Source organism: Ranitomeya variabilis, chromosome 2, assembly GCF_051348905.1.
Source record: "Ranitomeya variabilis isolate aRanVar5 chromosome 2, aRanVar5.hap1, whole genome shotgun sequence".
Classification (NCBI taxonomy): Eukaryota; Metazoa; Chordata; class Amphibia; order Anura; family Dendrobatidae; genus Ranitomeya; species Ranitomeya variabilis.
The window spans coordinates 471,269,268-471,282,095 of NC_135233.1; the positions used below are offsets into that span (position 1 = coordinate 471,269,268).

At 41.1% G+C, this 12,828-nt stretch overlaps 1 protein-coding gene across 2 annotated transcripts in view; it reads right to left on the reverse strand.

Annotated features, from left to right (window-relative positions):
• LOC143806804 (organic anion transporter 3-like) overlaps positions 1-12,828 on the reverse strand; it is a 98,080-nt gene that overhangs the window by 38,051 nt on the left and 47,201 nt on the right. For both annotated transcript variants that reach the window (XM_077287732.1, XM_077287730.1), the window contains 3 exons: positions 9,243-9,363; positions 6,782-6,891; positions 1,344-1,558 (listed from right to left, as the gene is read on the reverse strand). In XM_077287732.1, coding sequence (XP_077143847.1) covers positions 1,344-1,558; positions 6,782-6,891; positions 9,243-9,363 — 446 coding nt within the window. The remainder of the gene's footprint in view (positions 1-1,343; positions 1,559-6,781; positions 6,892-9,242; positions 9,364-12,828) is intronic.

The following is a 12,828-nucleotide window of genomic DNA, read 5'->3' on the forward strand; positions in this document are numbered from 1 at the left end:
AACAGCACTTCTTCCAAACCATGTAAAAGCACTCGTCGTCCATCTCAATCAGTGCCCTAGAACTGATTTAAGTAGTCTAGGAAAGTTAAGAGAGTGCGTCAATTTAATATATTTTGGTAGTAGTATCCCTAGATATTTTATGTCTGTTTTGGACCATTTAAAATGAAGGGCTGTCTTCAAGGGTGTTAGGACAGAGTATGGAATGTTGATGTTCAAGGCTTCAGATTTAGTAAAGTTAATTTTGAAGTTTGAGAGGCTATTGTATATGCTGAATTCGTTCATTAAATTGGGAAGGGAAGCTGTCGGTTTATTAATGAAAAAAAAGCAGATCATCTGCATAAGCCGAGATCTTGTACGGAGTGCCACGAATGCAGGGACCTGCTATGTCGTTGTTAGATCGAATTCTCCTGAGGAAGGATTCCAATGTGAGTATGAAGATCAGCAGGGATAGCGGGCACCCCAGTCTTGTACCGTTTCGTATATTGAAATCCTTGGAGAGGACCCATTTACTTTTACAATAGCGGTTGGTTTAGAGTACAAGACCGAAATCCAAAGTAGCATATTGGATTTCAGACCCAGTCGGGAGAGTGTCTCACTCCTAAAAGTGTGAGTCCTAAAACTCCAATTCACCATGTTAAATACCTTTTCTGCATGAGTAAACAGTAGCATTAGTGGCTGCAATTTGAGTCTAGTTCTATAGATTAGGATTAAAGCCTTGGTTGTATTGTCCCTAGCTTTCCTTCCCCTCATTATTTCACAATTACCCCACAAAAAAAATTCAAAAATATCAATATATTCTATAGAACCAATGAATGTATCATCAGAAAATAACAGTGTTGAAATCAGCTTTTTGTGTTGAATATCTTCAATATTTTGGCAATTTTTTTTTTTATTAGAAAAATAAAAGTTAGAAATATTGTAATTTTCACACTGGTCACAAGGGACTTTTTTTTTTTTAAGACTAACCTTCTGTTTCTGGAAATGCACATGCACATTAGCCACAATGATCAGACTCGACTATCTTTTATACTGATGCATCTAATGATCATGTGCAAAGGTCATTGTGATTGGAGGGGGAACAGGGTTATCCGTGACATCGCCTATTTTGACTGGATCCTCTGCTATCAGCTGTGTGTAAGAGTGTTACCTGACATTATAATCCTGTCTCTTTATAAGGAAACTGCTATAAACTCTTCCGGAAATTACAAGGAATCCACAAATTCCCCAGTGGCTATTGTGAATTTAAAAAATTGCCCAATTTTTAAACAAAAACACATAAACCTATTAAAATATTTCATTTTCCTGAAGATACATTCTGTTTAAATACAACAATTAATACCTACCAGAAGGAAATGCCAAACTGCATAGTATGAGAATTCCCGCTAATATAAGGTAAAATGAAACGGAGAATCTTCTTCCGATGTAAGTAACAGTGACTGTGCTGAGGATTCTAAGCGGGAGCTCGGTACAGCCAAAAATCATCTGTATAAGATATAAACTGAACCCAAACCGCTGGATATCCATTGCAAGAGCAAAGAAGCAGAAGCTGCTGGAAAACCTGTAAGGAGAAAAAGGGAGATGAGCAGGAAACGGGGTGAGAAAACACTGAAAGAAAATGAAAAAGGAAATAGGTCAAATGCTAAAAGATCCAAAAAGGGAAATAAATTAAAAAGAAAAAAAAAAAAAAAAAGGTATATTTTTACACCCCTATTAAAAATATATGCTGTGTTCCACAATATTAAGTGTCACAGTAGGGATTCCAATATAATGAAGGTATGGAGCGAGGTAACTGTCCCTAAACTTCCCACCTTGCCACGCACCCTAGGTGAAACTAAGTTTCGCCCTCTGGAAGTGATGCATGAGGTTTGGTCATAGAATGCAGATCGCTCCAATGGGAAGCCTAATTATCTCTCAATTAGGTAACTAGACAGAACGTACAATGCGCTCTACTAGAACTGGACATGATGTCTGTCATGTGTTAAGGGAAAATGGTTATTGTACACCCATGTAAAAAAACAACCATATTTTTAGAGTACAGTTAAATATGGCAGAACAATATCCGCTTGGTATTTGCTATTATTACACTTACTACATATTGAGATAAGATTTTTTATGGGAGTGTAAAAATAGAGTTTTTTAAAAGATTTATCAATAAGGCATTAATTTTTAGGTTTTTCTTGCCTTTTTGGTTCTTCAAAAAAAAAAAAAAGTATTAAGAAAAAAAAATTATTTACTAATAATTTGTGCCAAAACCTTGGTATGGAATGATGAGCATACTCGTTGCTCCGGTGATCTCCGAGTATTTGTTAGTGCTCGGAGATTTGGTTTTTGTCCACGCAGCTGCATGATTTACAGCTGCTAGACAGCTTGAATACATGTGAGGAATGCCTGTTTGTTAGGGAATTCCCACATGTATTCAGGCAGTCCAGCAGCTGTAAATCATGCAGCTAAGGGACGAAAACTAAATCTCTGAGCACTAACAAATACTCGGAGGTCACCCGAGCAAAAATGCTATTCACTCATCACTACAGATGATACATAAGTTATAAATCAAAACCCTTGATGCAATATTATGTGTTTTAGACAGATTTTGTTAGATGAAGATTATTTTAAAAAGGGACAATCATTTTGAAGCAAAAAAGTGGCAAAGTAAACTGTCTAAAAATGAGTCTAATTTTTCATTCAGCAGGAGCCAGTGTGGTAGTTTTATAGCAATGGTGAAATCCAACAGTAGCAATCATGCCTTGATAAAATTTATCGTCTTTATTAATTACTAGATGGTGGCCCGATTCTAACGCATCGGGTATTCTAGAATATGCATGTCCACGTAGTATATTGCACAGCCCACATAGTATATTGCCGAGCCATGTAGTATATTGCCCAGCCACGTATATATTGCCCAGCCACTTAGTATATTGCCCAGCCACTTAGTATATTGCCCAGCCACTTAGTATATTGCCCAGCCACTTAGTATATTGCCCAGCCACTTAGTATATTGCCCAGCCACTTAGTATATTGCCCTAGTATATTGCCCAGCCACTTAGTATATTGCCCAGCCACTTAGTATATTGCCCAGCCACTTAGTATATTGCCCAGCCACTTAGTATATTGCCCAGCCACTTAGTATATTGCCCAGCCACTTAATATATTGCCCAGCCACTTAGTATATTGCCCAGCCACTTAGTATATTGCCCAGCCACTTAGTATATTGCCCAGCCACTTAGTATATTGCCCAGCCACGTAGTATGTTGCCCAGCCACGTAGTATGTTGCCCAGCCACGTAGTATGTTGCCCAGCCACGTAGTATGTTGCCCAGTCACGTAGTATATTGCCCAGAGACGTAGTATATTGCCCAGCCACGTAGTATATTGCCCAGCCACGTAGTATATTGCCCAGCCACGTAGTATATTGCCCAGTCACGTAGTATATTGCCCAGCCACATAGTATATTGCCCAGCCACGTAGTATATTGCCCAGCCGCGTAGTATATTGCCCAGTAACGTAGTATATTGCCCAGTAACGTAGTATATTGCCCAGTAACGTAAAATAAAAAATAAACATATACTCACCTTCCGAAGTGTCGTTGAAGTCCTGGCGCCTGTGTACGGTGCACTCGGCAGCTTCCGGTCCCAGGGTTGGTATGAGCGCAGGAGCTGTGATGACGTCGTGGTCACATGACCGTGATGTCATGGCAGGTCCTTCTCGCGCCGGCGCGCAGGACCTGTGATGTCGCGGTCACATGACCGTGATGTCATGGCAGGTCCTTCTCGCATAGCATCCTTGGCACCGGAACCTGCCGCTTGCACTGCCGATGACACCGTGCCACGTCGGAGGGTGAGAATAACTTTTTTTTATTATTATTATTTGTAACCGATCTTTTTACTATTTATATGCATAGGCAGCATCAATAGTAAAAAAATTGGTCACACAGGGTTAATAGCTGCGTTAATGGAGTGTGTTACACCGCCGTCCATTAACGCTGGCATTAACCCTGTGTGAGCGCTGACTGGAGGGGAGTATAGAGCGTGCACTGACTGCGGGGAGGAAAGGGCGGCCATGTTGCCGCCAGACTGTGCCCGTTGCTGATTGGTCGTGACAATGGTCGTGGGCGTTTTGCTACGTTTTGCTACGACCAATCAGCGACTTGGATTCTATGACAGACAGAGGCCGCGACCAATGAATATCCGTGACAGACAGAAGGACAGACAGACAGACGGACGGAAGTGACCCTTAGACAATTATATAGTAGATAGGTAAAAAAGAAAACTCGAGAAAAAAACATGGAAAAGTAAAAAATTTGAAACGTGCGTCAGACTGAAGTCCTTAGTCATTGCAAGTGTGTCGTTTTGGGACGACGTTGCACTCTGTGTTGTGAATTCTGTTTGTGGGCTCCCTCTGGTGGCTACTGGTGGTACTGGTTGACTTCTGTCTTTTATCTCCTGTGCACCTGTTCCCATCAGGAAATGGGAGTCTCCTATATAGTCTGGCTTCTCAGTCATTTACTTGCCGGCTATCAATGTTACCAGAGCTCCTCTGTTACTTGCTACCTGCTCCAAGTCTGCTGATTCAGATAAGTGGATCATCTGTACCTTTTGTGAAAGTTTTGTCCAGCGTGCATTTATATGAATCTTGCTGCTGGAAGCTCTAGTGAACTGAAATGACCACTCCGGTGTCATGAGTTGATACCGGAGTTTAAAGTCATTTCAGGATGGTATTTTGTAGGGTTTTGAGTTGACCGCGAAGTCCACTTTTGTATTTTCTGCTATCTAGTTAGTGGGCCTCTCTTTGCTGAATCTGTATTCATCCTGCGTATGTGTTTTCCTCTTAACTAACCGTCATTATATGTTGGGGGCTACTATCACTTTGGGGTTTTCTCTGGAGGCAAGCCAGGTCTGTGTTTCCTCTATTAGGGGTAGCTAGATCTCCGGCTGGTGCGAGACGTCTAGGGATAAAACGCAGGTACGTTCCCCGGCCACTGGTAGTTGTGCGTGAGGTTCAGCATCGCGGTCAGCTTAGATTCCATCTTCCTAGAGCTAGTCCTGTTTTTGCCTATGTCCCTGCCATTGGGAACCATGACAGCTCTGTAAAGCTCCAACAGGACCAGTAAATCTGCCCTATTGTCTACAACATTACAGGTTTTAATTCTATAAATGTTTAACACATTTTCTACTGATTTTAAGTTACTAATTAGTTCAAATATACGAATCCCGTCCAAGATTTACACAGTGTAAACTTCGACTAGGCCGTCCGATAATGTGTCAGTCTTATCATTGACTTATGCTGAATGATTGAGGTTTTTTTTTTTTAAGACACTTTTGTAAAACTTTACAACACCTCTTGCTTCTCTTACTTGAATTGCTTTATGTACAAATACATTTTGGCATTGTCACTTTTTAAACGTTACCCTGTTTTCCAAATAAATCACACCCCCATTCCTCCAAGCCACACATACTAGGAAGGGAAAAAAAAGACTTGACAAAGTTCACCATGATTCGATGCATTTTTTGCTAAAGTCTAGGCTCAAACAGCCTCATTGTTCCATTTCATTTAATAGTGACACGTATCTGACCACAATCTGTTTCCAGGTTCTGAAACGTTGCAGACTATACAAGAAACTGAATAATGCTATCTACCGGTAAGTTTTATAGTGCAGACATATTTTGCTTTGCAATTAAAAAGGTAATAGGTCACACAAAGTGGAGGTATTTCAGATATTTGATATAAAAGGAATAAGATCCAAAACTATAGGAGATTAAAAAAAAAAAGAAGTTTCTTCACCCTTTATTGTGAACACATTAATGATAGTGGAATTAGTTCTGATTCTGACGCATTTCGAACAATACACGTTCTTAGTCATAGCTATGACCCATGCATGCATTGTCCGAAACGCGTCAGTGGTAATTCCACTATTTTCACAGTAAGGGCTGAAGAAACATCTTTTTTAACCTTCTACAGTGCCGGACCATATTACTTTCTATCATTACTAACTAATACTCCAGCACTGGTCCATGCACATGATGGGAGGTGAGATAGCAATTACTTTAATGGTGAGGAATCTGCAACAGGTAATCAATTCACACAGCACATTTAACCCCAGTGGATTTGATGGCGTACTATAGATTTTAAAAATTCAATGAGTCTGATATGTCAATGTTTTGCTCTGGATATTTACTATGGAAATCACCCTTTTCCCTTTTTTTAATGTAACATGCAAATTATACTGAGGATTTGCCACCGATTTATGACATCAACAGACAAGGCCCAGATTCATCAAACACTCCAACCTAAGAATTAGAGGAAAACCTTTTAAAATGTTTTGAAACTTTTGCATAGCTTGTAGTTGTACCAACATTTTGCAATTTTTGAGGTAGTTACACAAGCTTTGAGAACTTTTTGAGAATTGGGTAGAGCTTAGCAGGGAAGGGGGATGAAGAAGCTTTTGACGACTGGAGTATATTTCTTATAATGATGCAGGAAGCTGGAGAATGCAAGATATTCGTAATCTTAACTTCTTAGGATCACAGCTAAGCGCAATTTATAAAGCGGCAGATCGGCCTTTGCTTTTTAAGGCTATATAGACATTGAGTGTTTGCATGGTTTTTGAAGTGGAAACTCTTAAGTTTGAGGAGTTTTGAATGAACGCAAAGAAAAAAAAAAATACTCCGTGTGAACGTACCCTCAGAAGCTAAATCTCCATATATTTTTGTGGTATTTTAGATAAAGTGGAAAACCATATACTGTACAGATTACGTAGACTAGCTAACCGGAATAAGATACATCACCATGACAGAGAGAGGCAAATGGTCACTTTTCGCATGCCCGGAGTACGAAAAAGGTCAAAGGGTGTTGGTTTGGAAGATGTTGAGTTTTTTTCATTTTCACGTGTCAACATCTAGAAAACGAAAAGATAGATATTTAAAAATGTTAGATTTAGTCCTTAACTCATGGCCGGATTTGTCTCAGTAACTGTTCTGTAGAGATGCCAGAACTTACTATTCTGAACGGAGACCTAACCCTAATCAGTGTCAGCATACCTGACTTCTAGGGTCAGCAGCTACAGTACCAGGTTCTGCCCAGGAGTGGTACCTGGCAGCTACTAGCAGCTCAGTCTGTCTCCACCATCGGGAGCTCCAGTGAACAACAGGTAACTGCTTAGCTACGCCCCTTCCTGGGCAGGCCTGTCCCTGTGGCACAGTGGGTCCACAAATCCACATGCGCCACTGTCGGGTGTAACACCTGTTCACCATGTAACGAGAGTGGAGTCTCTTGACTTCAGAGATAGAAAGTTTGTTACTTTCCTAGCTGTGAGATTGTCCAGAAAAGCAAAGGATATAGATATTTGGGGGTAAATTTGCTGTACATGCAATTTATATAGGATAGTTTTATGATGTTATGTCCCTTTAAGAAACATATAATTGAATATGTCCTAATACGCAGCCTCCTAACCCCGGTCTCTGATGGCAGAACAACCTCAAAAAGCAAGTGGCAGGATACCCTAAGACAGCATGAGCAATACAGATGGTTAAAGGAGAAGTAAGTGGTCCAAATTTAAAAATATAGGACCATTGTGAAAGGGTGGAACCCAAATTTGATTCATATTTAGTAATGAAACCAAAGATAGGGAGGAAAGAATTTAATCAACGTTTAGAACTTGGATTGGTTGACTACTGTTTTTTACATATTGTCTCAAGACCTGGTGGCACGGTCCAATGAATATACCATTGTTGGCACGCCATAGAGAAAATTGGCCCCAATAATGGATTATTAGTGAAACCAGGAACAGATATTTTTAATAAAAATTAATGCCAACTATGTACTGTAGACGGGTAGTGCGGCGAGCACTCTTGCTGAGATCCGAGGTGCTGGTGAAGTTGTGATGGCAATCCCCATAGTAGAGTAATGTTCAATCGCCGCACACTCTTGATAGATGCTTGTTAGGACTTTATTGTACAGATATAGATGCAGCGATAACACAATTCATGAATAAAGAATTGGTGCAGGGATAGAGAAATTGGTGAGGCGACAAGAATATTGACGTTTCGACCCTCATAGGGTCTTATTCATATAGTCGCTGTTGGCAAGGTTCAATGAATGGTATAAAGGATATTCTGCTTGCAAAAGGACACCTGGGTCCAGGGTAGGTCCGACACACCTGCGCCTTGGGTTGTAGGTGTCCTTTTGCAAGCAGAATATCCTTTATATAGTTAATTGAACCTTGCCAACAGCGACTATATGAATAAGACCCTATTAAGGGTCAAAACGTTAATGTTCTTGTCATCTCACCATTTTCTCAATCCCTGCACCAATTCCTTATTCATGAATTGTGTTATCGCTGCATCTATATCTGTACAATAAAGTCCTCACAAGCATCTATCAAGAGTGTGCGGCGATTGAACATTACTCAACTATGTACCGTAGTTCAGTCTACCAAACTTATTATGTATATTTAGACACTTTGTGCTTACGCCGACAATTTTGAAATTCATCCACTTTAGCATTTGGTACACATGTATATGCCATGTAATCTTACAGGGCAGATAGAAAATGAGTATCTGAAACGGTGACTTGTGGCAAATTTAACACGGCATTGTAAAAAATTCGTCAAAATGTAGGATTTAAAAACCATCTGTCTTGACAATATTGAAGAAATTTACAACCATGAACACATTGTACCTGAAACAATGCATCGGTGTATGTACTCTAAGAAAGCAGAAGGTAAGTTCCTGGACGACAGGTATGTGTCACCGAAGTGGTTGGTCTTGCTAATGTAAAGTCTGTACCAGTAACACTATGTTACTAAGTGTTAATTTGACTAGATTTTGGGTCCAGGATTTAGGAACAACTGAAAGTCTGGGTGGGAAAGGTCGTTCCCATAATCCAGCATGGGGCTTGCAGGCCTAACAACATCAGCTGGGTTAGCTTAGCAGAGTGGAGTTGTGCTGGAGCTGAACAGAGGTGTTTGCCTGGTGAATGCGTATAATACTAATTGGGCTAATTCTGCTTAAAATGTTGAGATTGGTGAGGTTGCTACATTTACTTTGTTTCATTGTACTTTTTATATGTTATTCATTTGTACTGAAGTAAGGACTGTTTTCATTTTGGAGCTGTAAAGTTTATGATGGATGATAAACCTTATACTGTTTTGATATAAAAACCCTGTGCATGTTGTATATCCAAGAGGCCACCAGAGAGCGGGAACCCCACAGTCTTCAGAACACGAGAATTTTCTGTGATGGACTTTACCTCAAGAGTTACAAAAGTTCCGTCTTTTTTACCATTGATCCTCGCAACTCGATTCAGGTTCTGAAGGGCTTCTTGTGGACGGTTCTTAAGTGCAAGCCACCGATACGATTCTGGGACCCACCTGTTTTTTTTTGTGAAAATGGGAAAGGGATATAATTAAGAAAATAAGCATCATTGGCAAAAACAAAAAATTGTTACATACTGGCTAAAAAAACTTTCCAGCCTCATGTGCTTTGTTTTGTAATTGCCTAATATTTTTTCTCACGGTTGGTTTAGTAGTTTGTACGTATCATTCAATCCTTACTGTAACAGATTCGCTCTCCATGCATCGACTTCCTAATGACTGACAGATGAGTTAATATACAGCAGCCAATCAGAAGAGGCGGAGCTGCAGGAGGAGGCAGAGATCAGCAAGCTGAACCAATTACGAGACAGGGGAGTGCCTCAGACTACATCAGACAGCCCCCTGACGAAGGACATTGTGCCAAACGTGCGTCGGGGTGCGTGCCACGCATACACAGCCAACCAGGTAATATTGTATACCCACGCCTTGCTTTGGGCTTATGTTTTTTCCAAGTTTGGGCTAACGCCATGGGTGCCATGCTGCCACTATACTCATGTATCAAACCCCCTAGATTTATGGAATTTCTCCTAGCATGACTCCCCTATATTTCCATTGCTGTGCCATTATTAATTCATTTATACTGTAGCACTTTAGCAATCTATTCTTGGATACTTTATTTACTGCCCCCTATCCATCCATTCTGATATTTGCATACTACACTCTCCTTTTTGTATACTTAGTGCCTGGCCTTTTTTATTGTACTATTTATCTACCTGCTTTTTAATAATGTATTTATAGTGTATGACTCATGATGTACTCTTGCTGTTTGTATATACTAGGCACCCCTTGTTAGTCGTGCCACCAATTCACCATGTTTCTTTAATAAAGGTGTTTTAATGTAATTTTCTTGTTTCACTCATCCTTTATTTGCATACACCCCTTGACCTATATTCGGAAATTTCTCTTTTGGGTTCACGGTCTATTCCGAATGGTCACTATTTACAATGCTCACATAGATATAGAATAATTAGTTGATATATATGCATTGCTTCAGTATTTTGTTTATATTACGTCAGACGACCTGTAGACTTTGCAGCTAAACTCTAGTCACACCTCGGCTTTAACTAGATAAAAACAGCCAGGTAATAAGATCAGAGGAAAATAAATGGCAGGTATACACTGCTTGTTAAGCTGACAAAGTGAAGAAAAGAGAAATCTAAATCACATTAATATTTGGTGTGATCACCATTTCCCTTTAAAACAGCATCAATTCTTTTTGAAGGAACTTGGCAGGTAGGTTGTTCCTAACATCATGGAGAACTGATCACGGATCTTCTGTGGATATCAGCTTGTTTAAATCCTGCTGGCTCTTCCTCAAATCCCATGATGATGTTGAGACAAGTGCTCGGTGAAGGCCATATCATTACTCACAAGACTCCTTGTTCTCCTCTATATCGAAGATACTTATTTACAACATTGGCTGTATGGGGGTTGTGGCTTCAGAATACATTTGGAGCCAATCAGATGCCCTACTGATGGTATTGCATGATGGATAAGTAGCTGCCTTTTTTTTTTTTTTTTTTTTTTTCAGCATTGAGGACATCATTAATCCTGACCAAATATCCCTCTCAGTTTGCTGAAATGCAGCTCCAAACTGCAAGGAACCTCCACCATGCTTCACTGTTGCCTGCAGACATTCATTAATTGTGCCATTCACATTTTGACTCATCAGTCTAGAGCACTCGTTGACATTTTTTAAGTATCCCAGTTCCTTTGTTTTACTGCAGATTGGAGTTTCTTGTGGAAGGTTTGATTTTTGGCCTCAATTGTTTAATGAAGACCACTGGCCAGGCTTCTCCAAAACATATATGGTTGCAGCTGAGTCCTACTGGTTGCTTCCAGTTGTGAGTTGATGGCACTGCTTTACATGTTCTGATTTTGAATGGAAATAAGCATGATTTTTTCTCATCTTTTTCAATACGTTTTCTAAGGCTATTTTCACACTAGCGTTGGTACGGGTCCGTCGCTATGCGTCGGACCGACGTACCGACGCACGATGCGAAATTTATACACGACGTGGGCAGCGGATGCAGTTTTTCCACACATCCACTGCCCAGTCTAAAGTCCGGGGATGAGGGGGCGGAGTTTCGGCCATGCATGCGCGGTAGAAAATGGCAGACGCGACGGACAAAAAAAAACCTTCACTTGAACGTTTTTTCGTGCCGACGGTCCGCCAAAACACGACGGATCCGTTGCACGACGGACGCAACGTGTGGCCATCCATTGCTAATACGTCTATGGGAAAAAAATGCATCCTGCGGGCACATTTGCAGGATCCGTTTTTCCCCAAAACAACAGATTGCGACGGATTGCTAAAAGCGCAAGTGTGAAAGTAGCCTTAAGGTACCTTCACACGAAACGACTTTACAACGAGAACGACAACGATCCGTGACGTTGCAGCGTCCTTGATAGCGATATCATTGTGTTTGACACGCAGCAGCGATCTGGATCCTGCTGTGATATCGCTGGTCGTTGAATAAAGTTCAGAACTTTATTTGGTCGTCAGACCGGCGTGTATCGTCGTGTTTGACACCAAAAGCAACGATACCAGCGATGTTTTACGCTGGTAACCAGGGTAAATATCGGGTTACTAAGCGCAGGGCCGCGCTTAGTAACCCGATGTTTACCCTGGTTACCAGCATAAAAGTAAAAAAAACAAACAGTACATACTCACCTGCGCGTCCCCCGGCGTCCGCTTCCTGCTCTGACAGAGCGCCGGCCCTAAAGTGAAAGTAAAAGCACAGCGGTGACGTCACCGCTCTGCTGTTAGGGCCGGCGCTCACACAGTACAGGAAGCGGACGCCGGGGGACGCGCAGGTGAGTATGTACTGTTTGTTATTTTTACTTTTACGCTGGTAACCAGGGTAAACATCGGGTTACTAAGTGCGGCCCTGCGCTTAGCAACCCGATGTTTACCCTGGTTACCCGGGGACCTCGGCATCGTTGGTCGCTGGAGAGCGGTCTGTGTGACAGCTCTCCAGCGACCAAACAGCGACGCTGCAGCGATCGGCATCGTTGTCTGTATCGCTGCAGCGTCGCTTCGTGTGAAGGTACCTTTAGTCGACCACTGCGTCTACAATCTCCAACAAAAGCGCTTGAACAGCACATCTTGACACCCCAGTCTGCTTTGAAATAAAAAGGATCTTGCTGATGCAGTATAACTACCTTGTGTCTCATTGATGTGCTCAGTCTTGCCCATATATAAAATCTGTGATATGATATGGTCTTCCATAACAACCTTTGTAGCAGAGTTTGGCTATTCCTCACCCAGTTTTTAAGCTTCCTGCACAGTAGCTGCAGTTAATTACTTTTTCGACCTACATATGAAAATGGTGATTATTATCACCTATTTGGTATAATAGGTTACTCATTCACCTGACTGTAATCCTATTAAATCTCTAGTTCTATGCAAGTGTACTTAGAAGAATTGATTCTTTGATGCCGTTTCGAAGGCAAAAGGGC